Source organism: Durio zibethinus, chromosome 1, assembly GCF_047325235.1.
Source record: "Durio zibethinus cultivar Kanyao isolate XHJ-2024 chromosome 1, ASM4732523v1, whole genome shotgun sequence".
NCBI classification, from domain to species: domain Eukaryota; kingdom Viridiplantae; phylum Streptophyta; class Magnoliopsida; order Malvales; family Malvaceae; genus Durio; species Durio zibethinus.
The window spans coordinates 33,167,906-33,188,565 of record NC_143162.1 but is presented as its reverse complement, the minus strand read 5'-3'; the positions used below and the strand labels follow the sequence as shown (position 1 = coordinate 33,188,565).

The window sequence follows — 20,660 nt, the reverse complement described above, 5'->3', positions numbered from 1 at the left end:
ACAAATAACTTATTTATCATTTACTAAATTACGTTTTTAACCCTTATACATCTTTTTTCTACTTTCACTTCTTGTTCCCTTCTTCTCCTTTTTTTTTTTTTTTTTTTTCCTTCCTCTTGGGTATCGCAAACCTTATATTTCTATCACAAACCAAAAATCTTTAAAACAATTATTTTTATCTTAGAGCAACTAATTTTTATTAGTATTCGAATATAATTTAAGTGGGTATTGATTTCAATTTTGAATTTACGAAAACAGATTTCAGTCAGCCTTACATAAGGCTAACAAATTTGAATTTCCATAATCATTTCATAGCTGATGATGCTTGTGGAATTGTTAGCTTTATAAAGCCTACCAAAATTTAAATCTGTAAATATTTTTAACTTTACGAAAATTCATTTTCGTGTACAATTTGACGAAAAAGAATCGCAAATCCATATTCATCCTACATCAAAACAATCAACTAAAATTTACCTTTAAAGATCGAATAATCAGAAACTTATAATTTAAGAGTTTGATTGATGATTTTAGGTGAATTTAGGGTGTGTTTAAAGTGGAAAGATTGAAAGAGAGGAGAAAACGAAGAAGAAAGGATTAAATGGGTATCAAAGGGTATAATTGAAAAAACGAAAGATTGAGATGGGGTGTAATGAGAAAAAGCTTAATTTGTATTTTGAATTTTAGATGTGCTTAATATTTGGATGAGGAGTGTTTTTGGGTTAATTCTCGTAGAATTGTCCATCAAATTTTTATTGATAAAAAAGAGCTGGGAACCATCTCATCCCAGGTCCCCAGAATCTCTTTTTCCAGGAGCAGGATGAATTTCCAGTACAAAGTGTCATATAGCTGATAGTTTCCAACTCTGAATTACCTAGTTGTAACAGTTTATTGCATTACTTCATCATTAATCATATTTTTAACTTTTATACAAATTCCATAAGCCAAGCTTCAAAATCTATACAACAATCCATCACTGAAAGCACACGAAAGTCCACGAATTTGGAGAAGACCTCAAACAATATACTTAAACTGTCATTCAATGGTGATAGAAACCCAAGTTTGGTTAATTTTCCTAACTTCAAATACTTAAAAAAAAAAAAAAGAAAAAAGAGAGAGACGTTTGTTTGGAATGACATTTTTAAGGATGTACCAAAGAACGGGGAGCCAGAGAAGCAAAAGAAGATGCAAATAATCTTAAATCCCTCAAGGCTCTTTGGTTGGTTATATCAGTTTATGCCTCCAGAACAAAGCCGTCAAGAAATCGATCCTCAGATCTCAAACTCTTGCAGCCGAAAGGAGAGGCAAATTCCAAATCCAATCCTTCATTACGAATCAACTTATCTATTTCTAAACAAAACAACTTTCAACATACAGATTAACAAAAAAGAAGGAACCAGAAAAAGGGACAGACAGGACAAAGAAGAAAGAATAGTAAGGATAAATCCCTACTCTAATGAGATATATTTATAGTGAACCATGGAGGACTAAACCCTAATGGGTGATTATTCATCCACCAGCTGTGGTTGCTTCAGCTTCATTTTTGGGCCCACCTCAGTCCATATATATTTCATTGGTTGCTTCCTGACGTTTTTGCTATCTTGCCATAAACCTCCCCATAAAAGCCCATTACTAAATCTGGCCTATGGGAGCTTTGGTTTTCTTTTGGGCCTAGAAATAAAAATGCTCGTATAGTAGCAGTTATTATTTTCCATTTTCCTAAGTTGATTACGTTTTCTGATTTTAAAAGTGTTTCATTAATAGAAGAAATTATTATGTTTCATAAAAAAAAAAATTTATGCCATTATGTACATCTATTACACCCCAGAAGTAGATTTCTTTCTAGGTCTTTTTTTTTTTGGATAAAATATTCTAGCTCATTTCATCACTAGAAGCAATCCTTCCATCGGATGCATTTTAGATTTTTGGTAACTGATATCCAGGCCAGGTCATGCACTGACCATGTGATTGTCAACAACCAGCTTCAAATAAAAAAGGCACATATATAAAGCCTTCACGGTAACTACATTGAACCACAACATGTAAGTTCCTCCAGTCACAACAAAAAGGGCAACTTCATCTACACACAAGACTCGATAAATTGTGTGATAACAATATACATTGAATTTCTGATCGCCTTCGTAAAGAAATCAAACAATATCAAAACATGAGAACCTAATCGATAAAACGAATTTACATGAGGCAAATACTGTATTTTGTTTTTGACTGATTTCATTAAAATGCAAGCCTTGATTTCTGCAGAACTTCAAGGATTACCCCAAGCAGGTATGCCTTTTCATGTTCTAATCCATAAATTGGCATCCTGTGTAAACAAACTCTTATTTCGGTTATGTACTGCACCGGGATAGCAATATGATTTAAATGGTTCTATCCCCTAAATCTAACGACGACACAAGATATGTCATCTTTACTGTCTCTTTTAACTGCTTCAGCAGTTAGTTGCTTTGCGGCCTTCTGTGGGTCTTTGAACCTTCTTGCAATATCAACAGCCTCTTGATTAGTCATCACCTGGATTAAGCATAGGCGAAAGGAAAAATAACTCCTACAGAACTATTTCCAGCTCATGCATCACTGAGACAATTCTTTACATGTGAAATAAGTAGATAATAAGGATGCAGCATGTAGAGTAGACATCAAACAAAGATGATTTACCTTCCAAAGACCATCACTCGCAAGGACTAAAATTTCAGTACTGTTATCTACGTTGGTGTTATGAATGTCTGGATCTGATCGCAGATGTGATTTAAGGCTCTTGTCCCCAAAAGCACGTGAAACTGCCAGTTGTCCATTAACTCTAGGAACATCTCCTGATAGCACGCAAAATAGAAAATTTAACAATCTCACAAACACCAGCCAACCTACGAACTTTTTTTCTCAACTAACAACAGATATCAAAGCATACAAAACTTACCAAAGAAAAGATACCAGATGTTATTACTCAATAAAGCTACAAAATTGTCAATTTCTGTGTTATGCATTTTGATTAATTTTTCTCATCATATTAGCATATTAGAAACGAAAACTGCATATAAGAAATGAAGTTTTCACACAAGGAAAATGATGCATTTAAATCCACCCAACAAGAGCAAGAGCCTTATGTTTCACTCAATTGTGGAAATTTCTATGGATTAGAATTAGCTGAACTGATTTTTTGGGCCTTGATTTCTTTCGTTGTATCTTTAGCATGTATTTCCAGGGCCAGCAAATAAGAAGCAAAATAATAAAATATATAGAAAATCATGGCTACTTACGGTTTCCTTTTCAATTGGCTACATCAAGAAATGCAAAGGAAGCCCATCATCTAGATTTTTAGAGTAAAGTGACCACTCTAACAGAGTCATTATCATAACCTAAAATGATAACAGTTTCCACATTTGTAATGGCTCTACTAAGCCTCATGCATTTGTACTTCATAACCCACACAAAGACATGCCTTATAAGATATCCTTAAATCGTTATAAACAAGGAAGAGGAACTTACGATGCAGAACCTCAACTGGTGATGGAAACGTGAAAGAGGAGAAAGTTAAAAAAGAAAAAGGTGAACACTTTATGGTTTCCAATGAGGTCAGAAAAAACTCAAAGAAATTACATATTCCCTTGATTGACAAGGTGCAGAAGCTAAATACAGGATAGAATGTAGTTATGAAAAGAAGAATCAATAATTCTAATCTAACTTATTCCTACAATTGGCTCGCAGCAACAAAAGAAAAACAGCCTATCATCTTAATTGATTTAACAAGCTAACTAACACTTGGCAATAATCAATAAATTCAACCAATTATTAAACATTTGCCTCCATCAGAATTTAGACCAGGCTTTATTCAAATTAACCGAAAAAAGAGAAGAAAAAAGAAGACAAGTACAAGCTAATCAATGGTGATGACATGACATCCTATTCAATGTAATTGATGTTTCCTTGGTAGATAGATTAACTAAATGAACTGCTGGTGTCTTATTGGGGATTGAAACTACATGGACATTTATTTACTTACTAGGAACTGCAGAGCTGGAAATGAGTATATGGTAAAAGTTTTAGCGTTTTTTGATAACAAGTTCATTTAGGAGCTTACTACACAAAAGTATTAAGAATTAGAAGCTGTGAAACTGCTTAAAGATAATCAGCAGATTTGACCATTCAAATGTCTCGCCAAAACATTAGTTATGAATTATGACCATATTTGACTAAACGTCTACGAGCTGATAGACCGAACCCCTAAAAATAGGATGCAGCAAAAGACCTGGCATATTTGAGACAAATCCTCCTCTGTTCTCAATGCTGCCTCGTTCAGTGTTGGGTTCATGATCTGTAGTCATCTGCCTTGCCTGACCCCCGCTTGAAAGAACTGCACGTGAATCTCCAACATTTGCCACCCATAGCCTTATTCCATTTATCAATATTGCAGTTACAGCAGTGGACCCACCACGACCCAGGTCAGAGCTATGTGAAAGAATTGCCTGGTCCGTTTTCTCATAAGCTTTTGAGATTGCTCTGCAGGGGTCAACCCAAAACTCTTCCTAGAACAAGTGAGAAAATGTAAGCATATGTTGAGCTGAAAGTAATAAACCAAAACATGTAATTACCCCTTTAAAAATGATATGGCACATCCTACCTCCTTTAGGATATTAGCAAACAAATGCTTCTGTAGGTAGGCAGGTACACTACTTCCCAGATGACCATCGTAGATAGCGAAAAGCCCTAACTCATGTCCTTGAATCTGCACGAACTTAGCGACATGATAATCCTCCATAGGATGATTAGCTTTCCCTTTTACTAGGCTGAAACCAAACCTTATCGTACCCTGAAGGTTTTTCCCCTTACCAGAACTAGATGATGAATGCCCACCTCCAAGCTAAAAGGATAAAATAGTAATAATAAGTCTCATTGTAAACCTCGCATTGGCTTAACAGCACCAAAAGCAAGCTTAACCCAATCCAGTTATCAAAACCATCAAACATGCTGCATCAACAGAACATTAGGAAAAAGATGACCCAACAAAAAGGGAAAAAAAACCAAGAGTGCAACTCCTTCCAAGCAGTTCTACCATGGAAAGTTGATTCAAATTTCCATTCTAGACAAGCTGTGTAATGACAGTTCATAATTAATCTATATATTGAATCATATGATGAATTTCTTAAACCAGAATGTTGAGCAGAGAGAGAATATGAAAACACACTGTAATTGCATAAACTGCTGCACATATGAATTACTATCTGAAGTCTAAACTGCACTACAAGATTGTATATATATATATAAAGACTTTAAAATGGTTTACCAAGTTAGGCACGGTCTTTTCCGTTTACTCCACACTACCGCTCCTAGAAAAGGGTTAAGCAATGTAATATTGCAGTTGACAAAAGACATATCAATGACTCAATGTCATTGAGCTCATTATTAGGAAGTGTTTATGCAAAATACTTGTAACCCCAACACACATCTAATATGATTGATCAAATCCTGTCAATAGGCAGAAGAGTTATTCAATTCTAATCTCACTAGAACTTTTCGTGCAACCCAAATTCATAACTCCTAATTAGCTCATATAAGATGCCTACAGAAATCAAGTAACGTAACCTCAAAATTAATCACACAACTAACCCATAAAAAAATACCAAGCTTCATCACAAAGTTAATTAAGTTTTATTTACCCAAACATGGGAACATTAAGAAAAGCTTAAAAGAGTACTGCATATATATTTTACCTGAGATGAACTAAAGCAGCACAACCAACCCATAGAAAATAAAAATTCTGCAAAACCTATTATTTGACTGACTAATTTCTCTTCAGCATCAAGTTCCTGGTCACCTTTCCTACAGCATCAGAAACCCACAAAAAGATCATTAAAGAAAAACCCTTTAAGCCACAACCCCAAAAGCTATAGTCTTCCAAGCCATAAAAATGAGCAAAAACAAAAACTGGGTATAAAAGAATCACAGGAAAAAGATTAATTCAAAGGCCAAAATACGGCCTTGCTTCTGCTGATGCTGAATGGAGCTGGTGTCTACTAAAAGAGCTCTTTTTTGCTTCTCTTTGACTGTTTTTTCTTCTTCTTCTTGTGCTTGTTGGGGCTCTTCTTCCGCTTCTTGGTATAGGGGCCTTTTATTTGTTTGCACAAGCAATTGAATAAAGAAATGAAAGGTAAAGAAAAGTAAAATAGAGGGAGAGGGTGAGGACTCAACAGGAGAACATTTGAAAGCTTTTTCTAAAGGGTTAAAAATATTACTGCTTTTGTATTAAAAAGAAAAGGATTGAAGAGAGGGAATCGAGCATTTGGCTATATGATAATTTGTAACCGCTTTTGGAAGTCTTCCTTCCTCTGTCTCTTTGAAGGAAAATAATATTATATGAAAAGAAATTGTTAGTACTAAAAAGAAAAGGCTACCATAAAGCAGACTTCTTTCCTGTTGACTTTGCTGTTTCAGTCTGTTTTCCTTGTTCTGCACTTTCTTTGTCTCAAGCCTGAAAGTTCTTTCCTCTCTTTTTTTCGGTTTTTCCTTCCCTCCTCTTTTACCTGCTGTAAATAGGGGATATACTTTTTTCACTGGTTATTGGGCTGTAAATATTTTAAGTTTCGTAGATTTTTCATACCATTCGTTTGATTAATCTAATTTCTAAGAGGCATTTGGGATTAATTCTGAAATACTTGATTCAGTTATATAAAATGTCTTTTTCTTAAAAAATAACAAGCGAATTTAAGCGAGCATAAATTAAAATATCTTAAATTTTACTTATGTTGAATTTAAAATAATTCAAATTCGAGTTGTTTTAAATTTAAGTCTACTTTTAAATAAAAATTTATTATAAACAAATTAATACAAATTAGTAGTATTTTGATCGTTCAAAGATTCTTCTTTTGTAAAATGAGATGATAATACATTTATTCAATTGATTTTTAGAACATCGGTTGATTGGTACTTTCTTGCTGTTCTTTTTTTATCTTTCATTTTATATTAACAAATAAATAATAAAAATTTCAATCAAATCAAACTTTATTAATTTATTTTTATAACAAAAGCATTCGCGAGTTCCAAAAGTGTGTTCCAACGGATTCATAAAAGTTAGGTGATCCATTTTGATCGTAACCTTTTGGTAGAAAAATAAAATGGATTAACATCGAAAATATTTCACCCATAATTATTTATATTATAATTTTGTAATTAATTAATTATAACAAAAAAATTAAATAAAAATTCATAATTTTAAAATATGAACCTTATAAAAAAAATTTATTACTTAACACAATATTAAATTTTAATTAATTAGAGGATGGTAATGTTTATCTTTCTGTTGAGAGTCAAATCAAAGTTTATAATTAGAGTTGACAGTTTAGTCGATAATCGACGGATTTTAAATTGATCCAATCTTATAAGATTAATTTTTTTTAATTAAATTTTGGATCGAATCAAATTAAATATTATTGAAAAAAAATCAGATTTAGATTTTAAGTAAATATGATCAGACATAATATTATATAAAAAATTATTTTTTTAATTTTTAATATATATTTATATTTAAAAATAATATTTTATATTTAAAAATAATATTTTATTAAATTCGAATCGAATCAAATATAATTTATATAATATCGAATCGAATCAAATTCAAATATAAAAAAATAAAAAAAATTTTGATCAAATTTAAATTACAAATTTTATAATTATAAAAATTAAACCAAATTCAAAGTGAATAAAAATACTTCTCAACTCGATTCATCGTCCACTCTAAATTCAATAACTGACGAAGAAACAAGAAAGGCTTACTTCGATATCTGTTTGGCAACAGGGATAACGATTTTTTTTTTCTTTATATCTCAATGGGAGTTGGGACTTGGACCGTAGCTAGTTAGCTTGCTTAAGACTTAACCAAAAGCGTAAATCTGCTTACCAACCCCTTCACTGGCGACGGTTAACGTAATTAGCCATTTTCTTCTGTGTTCATTAAGCACGCAGATAATAATACTTCTTTATTATGTATATGGTAGTGCCTTAATTACATTTGTATTTGGCAAAAAAAAAATCCATTTCTAAATGGAAAAATTTTTATTTTTAGTGTTTAAAAATAAACTCTTAAATAATAAAAAATATCATTTTTAAATTTAATTTAAATCAATGGAGTGATATATTTTTAAATTCAATTTTAATTAATGAGTGACATATTTCTTAGAGTATAATAAAAAAATTAAAAATTATCAAAAAGGTAAGACCTGTCATAATTTCTTTATATTTTTTGTGAAGTTAAAATATTTTATTGTCAAGGTATCAAAAGAAAACATTTTATTAATTATAAATATTTTAAATAAAATAATTTACTTTAATTATAATTGTAACAAATAACAAGTGATGTTAATTAAAAAATATTCTCATATTGACATTAGAATAAACTATAGTATTAAAATTTTATTCATATAGCAAGCATAGTAGTAGGTCAAAATGTAATCGTATGCCTTAGTTGAATTAATATAAAAAAGAGGAGCTGGGATCTTTTACTTCTTAAAAACCTTCCATCCTTAGAAAAGGTGACCTGACTTCTTACTACAAATATTATAAAAATTTCACTATTAAACTAACTAGCAACTTACATAATTTTCATATTTTTAATATCTTAACTAAAATTATTAATTTTTTTATAAAAAAGTTTGTAGTTTAAAAATTAAAAAAAGTTATAAATACTAAAATTTAAATTCAAGATTTTTTAAATGTTATTTTTAAATTTAATTATATGAATTAATTAAATTAAATTATAAAATTTAAAATTATTAATTTAATAAAAATATTTTTATATATTTAAAATTATCAAAATTTAAAATATAATCATTATTCTAAAATTCGATGTTTTATAAATAACAAATCACAACATCACTGACAATTTATTTATTTTTTTAATAATTAAGGTTTCTCGGTTGTTGGCACTCTATAGTTCTTAAGTAGTATAATTATTAAAGAGACAATCATCACAGAATTTTGGTATGCGAGGAAAGAGTTGATCATGTTTCAGTGTTTATATATTAATATATTAATGTTAGGGGCGTACGTTGACAATGGTCCACCAAACTTGTTTTGACATAAAAATATTAGATAATGATGACAGCAGCACAAAGCTGACAAACTCAATTCCCTGGAAAGTGTGAAAGATTTTCTTGGCAAATCCCATGGACGGTCGATGGGCTGACAAGTTGCCCTGTGTCGTCTCCTCTGCCATTCAATCCCACCAACCACTTCTGTTTTTCACATTTTGTAGGCTCTGCCCCTGCGCCATCACCTGTCACCGGGCCACGACACAAGCAGCCGCTTAAACATGTGACAAAGGTGAGCAAAAGTTTATTTAAAAATTAAAAAGTATTATTAAATCTTTTTGAAAGACTTACATTGGCGATTAAACTAAATTATTCAGAGGGAAAAATTTCAGCAAAAGGAGCAGAGGTGGGGGGGGGGGGTGGAATTCTTTGCTAGGAGAAGATCAGGGGCAGAATATAAATATTGCAGCCCCTAACATTGACAGGTCATTTTCATTTGATGCAGCAATTATATGATATTGATCTAATATTTCAGGTTATTAATGTTGTTATACACCCAATCAAACTGGGAATTTTGAACGGAATAAATAAAAGAAGCAAAAATTTATCGTTTTCCGTACTGAGTGGTCTCTGGAATTGGTCCTTAGAATATCAACCAAAAAAAGGGAATTGGTCCAAAATCATGACTGTACAGCTGCTGGCCAATGGTTCTGAAGTCTGATTGTTTGCATTTACAGAACCAGCACACGTGACATGACCAGCCAATCCCGTCAGAAGAAACGCCACAAGAAGAGGGACATATAACAAGCGTACGTGAATGTGTAAGAAAAAATGAAAAATCCTACCAATCAGGTAATCACTTCTTTCGCTATGAATTGTCAACGTAAATATATGTCCACTTCTGCCTCTGTATTGTTTGACGACTCTGCTCCAATCCGAAGATTTTACGATTAAAAAAACAATAGTAAACCAAAGAAAACGACCCTAATTATTCCACAAACATGATGATTTATACCTGTTTTAATCTCAATTTGGGTTCTTGTCTATCAGCTTGTGAATCTTATTAAGGTAATAATTATTCTCATAATATTGAATTACGTGTTTCCTGGACCAATATAATAAAGCAAGATATCGATCAATAATTCTACTCCACATGAATTGGTACGTTTCACATGCTATATGGCAGATTTTTTTATATTTAAAATTATCAAAAATTACAAATTTAATACTTTATTAATATATCACATCGTTGTTAGCAAAATATGTCAGATTTTTTTAATTTGCTTTTTTGTCCTTTTTTATGAAGTGAAAAAAAGGGAAAAAAAAAAGGACTCCCGTCACATGCGATAAATATCGCGAAAATTTGCTTCTTTGAGTGCTAATTCAAGTCTACAAAACCTTGACTAAGAAGCCTCAAGCCAGGTCCGCCGGCCTCTTCATCCAACAAAATTAGGTGTCACAAACGAATTGGGGAAAGAAAGAAGACTTTTTTTTTCCTTTGAAAAGGAGTGAAAAAGAGAGGAAGAGAAAACAAAATGGGGTCATTGGGGACAATCAAACAGGGATTAAGAAGAGCCTGAAAAGGCTACAAATGACACGTGTCAAAAACCAATTAGTTGCACGCTGTCAAAGCGTAAATCTCGAAGTGAATGAAATATATTGCTTAGTGGAACATATCATCTTGTTCATTTATTAGATTATCCCAAACTATGATTCACTTTCAAATTAATTAAATAGTGGCATTATTCTTTAGTCCTTAACACCTTTTTTTTCCTCTAAAATGATGAACGTTTCTAAACCCACCATGGCTGTCTGTTTCAATGGTGCGTAGCTGCTTCATCCCCATAAACTAGGGCATATTCATGGAGCTTTTTTATCAAAAACATTTGAATCTTTTAACTGATCGTTATCTCTCTTTGGTTTAATTAAATGGTCGTTGACTTAAACAACTGTGGCCTGGAATCGATTCCAATGCTTTGAATTTTTTTATTAAACTTTTTTTCCAGTACCCTTTGATGCTTCTAGTTGCAAAGAAACCCATAAAATTGCTTAATTATGGACCCTAGCTAGGCTTTATGGTTTATGCCCTATGAGAAAGGCACGATTTCTAGTTCTAGCATTCCCTGATTCTTGTGATATTGCTTCTTAGTATTATGACACACGAAACAAGCATTTTTTGTTGAAGGGAAAAGGTCCAGGAAATTATACAAACGTATATGCTTATGATTTTGATTTCAATTCTTGATAATCTCCGTTCACCTACATAATTTCTATTTTAGTTTTTGATATATTTGTTAAAATTATTATTATAATTAAATATTATATTCATATAAATTATTATATCATAATCAAATTACATAATTAAATAATAAATTAATAAATTATAGTCTAACTAAACATTAAATCTACTCATACAATAAAACTTAAACTTAACTAAAAACTAAATTTTAATTTTTGAAATTAGTGGTCCAATTTTTTTAATAGACTATACAATTATTGACAACTATTATTTTTTAATCATACACACATTGAGTTTTTTTTTTTTTTAATCATATGCATTTGTATTGTCAATTTTGAGAACCGGAGATAACATAAAATCAAATTTACACGTAAACAATATGTTTTGAGATCAATTATAGTTAAACATTTTAATTTGTCTATAATAAATAGCATTTACATCAAAAGGTACGTGTTTGGTTATACTTTAAAAAGATATATATGTAACGACTACGGACCATCTGCCCTATTGTTGAGGCCGGTCTTTAATTTCTTTTGTCCTAGCTTTCACTGCCATTATTAGATGAATCTCTAGTGAGATATCTTTGTATCCCATAATGTTTGGCGTGGAGATGGACATAGTATTTGGAAACAGGTCACAAGGTTTCCGCCTTTCCGGTCCCTCTTCTCGCACAATTTGTCCAAGGCAAGATCCTTCTATAGTAAGTTGGGCCTGGGGGTTGATTCATGTGTCCATGACTCTCCGTCAAATCTTTATCAGAATAAGGGGAAATGCAGTGAAGTTGACAAATTGGTGCCCGGAGGAATCTCTACTTCAGCACCAAAGAGATATTATCATTTTTATTACACTACAAGATAGCCTAAAAAAGATTTTTTTTTTTAACAAAGTGAAGAACGTGTTACCAAAAAAAATTAAACATGTTGACCAACAATTGTGCTACCGATTAATAGAATATTTTTTTTAATTTCAATAATCAACCTTTAAATTAACACAATTATATATATATATATATAATCAACTCTAAACTTTGGCAGATAAAATTCACCAAAACGTTCTACAAAATATGCTACTATTAAATAAAAAAGACTAGACAATAACATCTAGGTCAGCCTCAGATTTCTACAATCACAATGAAGATATATAGCCACATACTAAAAGGCAGAAGCCATAGAAACGAAATTATTTACTATGAACATAGACATAGAAAGTCCTTTTCGTCTGAAGTGTATTTTTTCCAATTTTCTAGATTTGACAGGGACAAGTAACTGGTTTTTAGTTCTTAAGCCACGATTTGCCGACTAAGAATGTGACTATAGTGTTCCCAAGTGAACAATTTGTATTAGAAAAATTTGTCTAGCTATCTGTCTGTCAAGAAGAGACATTTCAAAGAAACAAAATGGCATGCTCTTATTTGAAAAGTTCTAGTGCAAGTCTTTGATACCATCCAATGATTCCCAAGTACTTGTGGATACGACTGCCAAATGCTAGCTCTTATTGTTGAATTCGTCTAGTAATTTTCAATTAAACATAAATAATAACCCACAGATTGATTATGGTGCAATGAAGCCAAAATATTGAATCCCTCTAAGACAGTGCCTTTTTTTTTTTGTTTTTGCTGTGTAGCCAGAATAATATTAGGCTACTTGCAACAAGTTCTGAGCTCCAATTTGGTCTAGTTTTTAAAAGCTACGATGGCTAACACGCCTTCAATTACCGAAGAGATCTCCTCCAATTTTTCGCCTACAAAGAGCTCTACTATTGTAGAGGTCTCCCCTAAACTTCCACTGCCTACAAAATTCTCCATCATGCAAGAGGATAAAGCTAAGCGTTCACGAGAAATTTCCATTAACGATGACATCCCTCCATCAAATTTGCAAAAGTTAAACATTGATGTGCTTTTCTTTTGTCACTTCTTTCATCATGGTACATGAAAAATATTGTTCTCTTGTGCTAAAAGAACTATGCATTTTTCTGTGAACAGACTGTTGCAGAGCTTGTAGGTACATACTTTCTTATCTTTGCAGGTTGCGGGGCAGCTCTAGTGAACAAAGTTCAAACGCTAACTATTGTGGGAATAGCATTAGTATGGGGCCTAGTTCTGATGGCAGCAATATACGCACTTGGCCATATCTCTGGTGCCCATTTCAATCCTGCTGTCACTCTAGCCTTGGCTGCTGCTCGCAAATTTTCATGGAAACTAGTAAGGAATGATTAGAAACATTTTTACCATTTACCGCGACATATTCACTTCTCATTAGGTATGAGTTCATGCATTAAAACCTGGCTTCCGTCTCGGTCAAGGTACCTATGTATCTGTTGGCTCAATTGCTAGGAGCAACTCTTGCTAGCCTGACCCTTCGGGCGTTGTTTCATGATCAAGGTAACATCCAAGCAACAATGACCCAATACAAAGATTCAACTAGTGATCTTGAAGCCATTACATGGGAATTCATAATCACTTTCATATTGATGTTCAACATTTGTGCTGTCGCAACTGATCACAGAGCGGTACGGTGATGAGGTTATATGGTAGTTGCTTTTACCTGCCAATATTTAGTGTACCTTACTGTTCTGCTTGCCATTACTATTTTGAAAGACGAGAACAAAAGTTTTTGGCTTTACGCATTGACCAAAAATTACTTATACAATCTTGTGTTTGTCACTCCTTTTCCTTTTTCATCTGTTTGAAAATTGTTTTGATTTCAAGAAAGGAAAATGAAGCCGGAGAGACCAGAAACATTTAATCAATCTTTTCTTTTCCAAGAATAGTTTCACACGGTCTAACATTTTATATGTACAAATTTTAATCATAGTGGTTCTGAATCTTTGATTGACCAAAACAGAACAAACATCTCACTGGAGTTGCAATCGGTGCTACAGTGCTGTTTAATGTCATTATAGCTGGGTAAATGAACTTTTCCATAATCATCTCAATCATTTTTATACTTTACTGTAGCTTTAACTATACTTCATGTGCAATTTTTTTTATCATAACACATCTCATGAAATTTTTGAGCTTGTATTTTGGCAGGCCAATTACCGGAGCTTCGATGAACCCTGCAAGAAGTTTAGGCCCTGCTGTTGTCTCCGGTGTTTACAAAAACCTTTGGGTCTTTATTATAGCTCCTATTCTTGGAGCAATGGCTGCAACATTGGTGTACAGTATTCTTCGAGTACCTAAACCAGGAAAGCTTGAGGAGAACACCCAAAGCATGTATAATGAACTTTATATTCACCCTGAAGTCTGATCCATAGGTATCCTAGTCTCATAGATGAAGAGTTCATCAATGGGTTATTTTCATCCAAGCCCGACAGAAATGTTAAAATAGTTTTACTTAGGGCGCTCACACAATTTGGCTTGCTGATTGATGCTTTTGTCAACAAATAAGAATAAAAAAAATGTGGCTAATATAAGGTCACAGCAATTCAAAAAGAAGCATTCTGCTGTTGTTTTTCAAACCTATAGCTGTGATGTGGTAAAAGCTGGTAGGATAACAAAACAAATAGATAGCACAAATATGAAATACAATAAAATAACTTCCTAATCAGTTAAAGGTAAATATACAAACCTGGTTTTATTAGAGGAACTACACATTTCCACCATGACACTCTTCCCTTTCTTATAAAGAAGACAAAATACTATACAGCAGGATTATGTATATGGTACAAAAGGGGAAAAAGATAGCAGATCAGCTGCTGTATCCATTTTAAGTTTCATACACATAGGAGGTCAACCGCTGATCAAGTTAGATTGGTGACAACAGATGGGGTGGATAGAAAAGGCATTCTCCATTCTAGCCATCAGCCCACAAGAATGGCCATTCTGGCATTCTCCAACTACAAGATTCCGGTCTTCGGAGTGTATCTGTTTTACCTACAATACAAACATTCAGGCTTGAGATTAAAATGAGTCATATAGGGGAAGTAGTCATGGTTAGACTTCAGTAAAGCATATCTTCAATTATTGATCGGTTTGATACATCTTTAGAAATCCTACTCCTAGACAGCAAGTAATACGTGAGAAGCTGTACTACTCATTATTAGTCAGAAATGTTTTCAAACGAAGCATCTTCAGTCATTAGACAGAAGGAGCTCGCTTCCAATTTTCTTTACAACACCAATGAGGGTATAACTTTTAACCACAGCCATGTGCAGAAAATGAAAAAAATACTGATCAATCCCTAACAAAATGATTCAAATGCTCTTACCCAGTTTGACATAAATGCCTCCAATTTACTATTTGGTGGGATTGTGGATGCCTCTGCAAATAAGATGAACTCGCACCAATACCGTTTTCATCACCTATGAACTGCTCTGAATAACTAGGAGCTGGAGGAGACCAAACTGGAACAACTCCTCCATCCCTCTCTCTCCTACTACTACTAGTAGAAGATTCTGCTGTGGAATCTTCCGCATTTCCCACCCCCATTGGGAAATTAAATTGCGGAAAAGTGTTGTTGTTACGAACTGTTTGTGGGATTCCTTGATTTAATGTGTCTCTTCGTGGTTCTTGATTTATATTTACATTTCTTGGAACTTCTGCTCTGCTATGTTCTGCAAAAGTTCTAAGATCCGAGGAAGTTTCTTCCTGTTCGCCTCCCACTAAAGAAGAAGTCATGCTAGGAACCATCTGATCTTCATATCTCCGAGTTGTAGCGGGAGCATTGTTCCTTGCTGGTTCAAGGTTTTCCTCCATTTGTGTGTCTTGGGGAAAGGCAAATGGCGCTGATTCAGAAGAGTCTCCAAGGCCTTCCTCAGTTCCATTCTCAATTGCAGCTCTTGAAGATGCTTCTTGCTGCCACATCCGTGAAAGCGCTTCTTGCAACCTGGCTTTTGCAGCATCTATTCCTACAATAGGAAGAGGGTAATTTGATCCAAGCTCAATTCCAGCAGCTTGGAGTACAGATTCAGGAGCATTCCATGGATGGTGAATCCAATCAGTTGGTAGTCTTGCAAGTTCAGGAAGCCACCGTCGTACATATTCTCCATGTGGGTCAAATTTGTAACCCTCAAACTGTAGAATACTTTAACTGGATGAGAGAGCTGGCGCTATATATCATCCAAGAAAATTGAACAGAAAAAAGGCATAAACTAGATTTCAATATAATTGCAATCTTAGACTGATGGATTTTCTTATGCTTTTGATAAACAAATAGTACCACTTGAAAACTGGGCATGAGGGACTAAAAGGAGTTTAAAATGGTAGCAATGCAAGCTTCAATTTCCTTCTGCAACATTTACAAATTTATGCCTGCCAGTATACTTGAGATTAGGAAACAGTTATTGTTATGTGGAACTTCACTAGCCAGAAACTACAAGGTTCAGACAGCGTCAAATACCAAAACTAAAAAGATCTCCAATAGAATCTTTTCTACAATTTTGAAACTAATAACATGAACTTTGAATAACTTTACTAATGACAATAATTTTTATGGAAACAAATTCTTGATAAAATTAACATGTCAATTGAAAGCGCCACGCAACAGAGCTTAAATACGGTTAAAAAAATAGAAACATAGTTATATCATTATAATTAGTAGAAATATGTATGTATTTTAGGGTGCACCAGAAGCCAAGTTGCAAAGACAATCTGTAAGACAGCTAACAAAAATTTCAGCCAAACCTGTGGATTATCTATGCGATCAAACTCACGACCATCTGGAAGAGTACCAGATATATATTGCCAGCCAAGAGCATCACTCTCTAAATCGGCATCCAAAAGGGTATCCCAAAAATACTTCATACCCCATCTCCAAGGAAGCTGCAGAACCTTTACAAAGAAACTAGAAACTACAACTCTTATCCGGTCATGTAGCCAGCCAGTAGCCCACAACTCTCTCATGCCAGCATCCACCAGTGGATAACCAGTTCTACCTTGTCTCCATGCCTTAAAATAGCCCCCATCTACTACCCAAGGGAAAAACTTAAGATGCCCAAGAAGAGGCCTTTCATGACTGTAAGGATGGTTAAAACTCAAGTATCTTGAATATTCCCTCAGACCAATTGACTTGAGAAACAAGTTAACACTCTCCTCACCAGCTTTGTTCCCTTCATTGGCCCATAGAAACTGCTTGTTGCGGACAAGATTAAAGACTTTTCTCACACTCACCTCCCCAAAATGCAAGTGGGGAGAGAGAAATGAGGTTGTAGCACTATCAGCCTTTCTTCTATTCTTAGAGTACTCAATTAAAGGTCCAGTAATGAATGCAGTCAAAGCCTTATCAGCATTGCTCCACCCAGGTGACCATGCTCGAGCTAGAAGAGCATTGCTTCCTTTCTCTGATTCATCTTCAAACACCAATCGATCTGAAGGGCAAGTTGATACATTACCTAAAACAAAGAGACAATAAACATGTATTGCATAACATGGATATCATTCATTTTAATTTCAGGAAAATAAATCACAAAACTAAAAGGCTTCAAACTGAGCCTGACTTTCCAATTCTTATATTTCAAACTATGGCAAGTCAATAATGTTAGACCAGTGTCATGTATCAAAACCAAATGAATTAATAATGGGGAAAAAGAGGGTTCTTGATTGATAATGGAGATTAATAAGTCAAGAACAGAATTCATTGGAGACCAACCTGAAATTATTCTCTTAGGGGGAAGAAGTGGAGCCTCAGGGTCATAGGGCATGCTAAGGCATTTTTCCCAGAAAGCAGCAAAAGTAGTGAAAGGGCCGCCCTGATCATCATTTACATTCCAGGGTTCATAAAGTAAATCAGCATTGAAAGATCGAACTGCTATACCATGGGCTGCTAATACCTCCTTTGCCCGATGATCCCTAACCAGTGATATAGGATCTGAAAAACAGTAAATTTCCTGTTAAATGTTAAACACACAGCCTTTTTCTTTTCTTTGCTAAACACCTATTATAGGAAAATAAAGAACCTAACAAGCTTGTTAAAGAAAATTTCAGATTTACTCAAAATACTTAGACAGTAGTTTAAAAGAAAATATGATCACTATAGCAGGAACTGGCTAATCTTAATAGTATCAATAAATGGACAATAAATATGCAACCTCAAGGAAAGAAAAAGGAACATACTGGGAAACCCAAATGGTTATAAAACAGCTGACCTCACAATTATAAGCAATTAGAGAACAATCAATGAAACCAATCAGAAAAGGATAGCAAAAAAAAAAAAAAAAGAGAAGAAAAAAAGCACCTTGTCTAGTGAATGACAAAAATCTATTTGGATCGATGCAAGCAAGCCTTAGAAGACTGAATTATTATATTAGAAACAGATTAAAATCGGCAAAACCCATAAGAAGTTTAAAGAGAAAAGAACAAAGGAAAGTAAATAATAGCCTAAAAAGGGTGAATCCACAAGATTATCCATATAATTCCCATGCAACCCAACATACAAAATAAATATACTTTTGACAATAAAACTTAGCAAACAGTAGCAGACAAACGAATTAATATAAAAAAATTACATAATCTTCTTTTTTTTAATTATCCAACAAAAAGGAAGGAAAGGAAATGAAAAGAAAACTAACCATACAAGTGATTGAAGAAGAGCTGAGTAGCACCAGTAGATTTAACAACCTCAAGAAGAGAAGAAACACTATCAGTAGATCTCTTTGTGACGAGGCAAGTACCAAGACTCCTCAAAGAAGAATCAAGATGAGCCAAACTATGCTTAAGCCACCACCTTGACACCCTTCCAGGGCAAAAATGGCCTTCTTCTTCAGGTGCCCATATAAAAACTGCAACAACAGCACCTGCTCTAACACCAGCTGCAAGTGCTGGATTATCTTCAACTCTGAGATCCCTCCTGAACCAAACTATGCTACAAGCACCACCTGACATCTCCCAAAGCTCATCAAACTAAAACTTTATAAAACAAACCCACCTTTTATCCTTTCTCAACTATATACCATGGCCAGGAAATTCTTGTTGTCCAATTAAGAATCTTATCTCTCTTGCTTTCGTCAACAAGAGGAGCCTTTTTACCAATTGATGGGAAGAAAAAAGTGCATGTGACTATTAGTGGGAGGGAGAGCTTTGGCACTTATCTTTTACTTCTAGTTGCTTGTTTATTTTATTTATTTATGTTTTCTCTCCTTGGTTTTTTGGTTGAATTTCAATATATGGATCCTGGTTGTAGTACTCAGGACCAGTTGCAACCAAAAAAGGACTTGGCTTGCCCCTTCCTTAAGAGAGAGAGAGAGAGAGAGAGAGAGAGAGAGATGAGTTTGGAGAGTGAGTGAAGAGGATTGGTTAATGCAGTGGGATATAACTAATTGATAGGCAATTTACAGCCACAAATTTTATTTTCTAGATTTTTAATTTCCACATGATCGTTTGCAAGAAAACAAAAGTCCACCCTCCTCTCTAGTTCCTTCACTAATCCTCTTTCTTTGACAGTGTGGAAAAACAGTGAAATGAAAGATGACTTTATTTCAATTCATTTGTTATATAAAGAAATTATATACTTACGTAATTTCAAGATATTCAAAAGTCATTTTTGTACATTTCACAAATAGTTTTATCTATGTGGGAGAGTCTACCCCCTCCCCCTCTTTCAGATTAAAATGACATTCAATATATCATTTGTCAAAGTGTTTTATTGTTTTTTTATTTATGCAGGGAAAGAGGCTTATTGGTTTTCCATGTGTTTTGGTATCTTATTTTTCTTGCATCTGATTCTAGGTACCTTATTTTTCTAAATAGAAAAATTACATAAATAATATTATTATCTCAACTTGAGATTGCATTGGAAGCTTGGATGCTGGGAGGGGACAGCAAGCATGGGGAAGATAGGTATTCAGACTAGGATTTGGCCATCCCTCTCCAAGTGGGCCTCCTTGCTCTTCATCGTGAAGCTCAGATTCCATTTATGTGTCACTGTTAAAGGTGATTTATGACAGTGTCCCCCCTCCCTCTCCCTCTCTCCCTCTCCCTCTCTCTGTATTCCAACTGAGTATTCTGATATAACTTGATTATTCTTAAATAGTAATGCCGAAACTAAATGAAATACATCATCACATCAACATGATTTTTTTCCCCTTATAATAAAGTGAGGTGAAAAGGAAGTGTTTTTACATACTAAATCTTTAAGAATCCTTAAAAAGTTTGGTTTATGTTGGTAAAGCATTACTTGGGATAATATAGTGTGAAAATTGACTAATGAACATGAGATTTTACCCTGGCGAGCAAGGAACCTAAGGAAGCTTGGTGGTGCTATTCTTTTATATATTGATATACAGAGTAGCAGAGCCTCCAAATTAACCAATCCTCTCAATGCAAATGCCTTTGCCCAGTATTTTACAGCAATTCTTTCATAAATCATTTTTTTTAAGATGAAATTTTCAAAAATTATTCAATAGTAGTAACTATATCTTACTTATAACAAATATGCTTTTACTACTGTTTATAT

General features: G+C 33.7%; 3 protein-coding genes across 6 annotated transcripts; 1 reads left to right on the top strand and 2 right to left on the bottom strand.

Annotated features, from left to right (window-relative positions):
• Positions 1-1,980: 1,980 nt before the first annotated feature.
• Positions 1,981-6,669, bottom strand: LOC111312393 (putative protein phosphatase 2C 9). Of its 2 annotated transcripts, none has more exons than XM_022912604.2 (6): positions 6,402-6,669; positions 5,721-5,829; positions 4,631-4,870; positions 4,259-4,535; positions 2,671-2,825; positions 1,981-2,526 (listed from the first exon to the last, which is right to left on the bottom strand). In XM_022912604.2, exons 2-6 carry the CDS (start codon positions 5,751-5,753, stop codon positions 2,386-2,388), a joined length of 846 nt encoding a protein of 281 aa, XP_022768339.2. In that variant the 5' UTR covers positions 5,754-5,829; positions 6,402-6,669; the 3' UTR covers positions 1,981-2,385. The 2 variants fall into 2 exon arrangements, with proteins under 2 accessions (XP_022768339.2, XP_022768340.2); XM_022912605.2 differs by having other exon boundaries at positions 5,954-6,497.
• A 6,165-nt stretch (positions 6,670-12,834) lies between these two features.
• LOC111312392 (nodulin-26-like) lies at positions 12,835-14,657 on the top strand. The gene is made up of 5 exons (XM_022912603.2): positions 12,835-13,163; positions 13,253-13,471; positions 13,573-13,779; positions 14,115-14,176; positions 14,303-14,657. Exons 1-5 carry the CDS (start codon positions 12,963-12,965, stop codon positions 14,517-14,519), a joined length of 906 nt encoding a protein of 301 aa, XP_022768338.1. The 5' UTR covers positions 12,835-12,962; the 3' UTR covers positions 14,520-14,657.
• Positions 14,658-14,779: 122 nt separating this feature from the next.
• LOC111312391 (cryptochrome-1-like) lies at positions 14,780-19,489 on the bottom strand. 3 transcript variants are annotated; one of them, XM_022912601.2, is made up of 5 exons: positions 18,778-19,489; positions 17,859-18,077; positions 16,895-17,601; positions 15,480-16,285; positions 14,780-15,145 (listed from the first exon to the last, which is right to left on the bottom strand). In XM_022912601.2, exons 1-5 carry the CDS (start codon positions 19,088-19,090, stop codon positions 15,142-15,144), a joined length of 2,049 nt encoding a protein of 682 aa, XP_022768336.2. In that variant the 5' UTR covers positions 19,091-19,489; the 3' UTR covers positions 14,780-15,141. The 3 variants fall into 3 exon arrangements, with proteins under 3 accessions (XP_022768336.2, XP_089621612.1, XP_022768337.2); XM_089765486.1 differs by having other exon boundaries at positions 16,895-17,577; XM_022912602.2 differs by lacking the exon at positions 14,780-15,145 and having other exon boundaries at positions 15,476-16,285.
• Between the last annotated feature and the right edge of the window lie 1,171 nt (positions 19,490-20,660).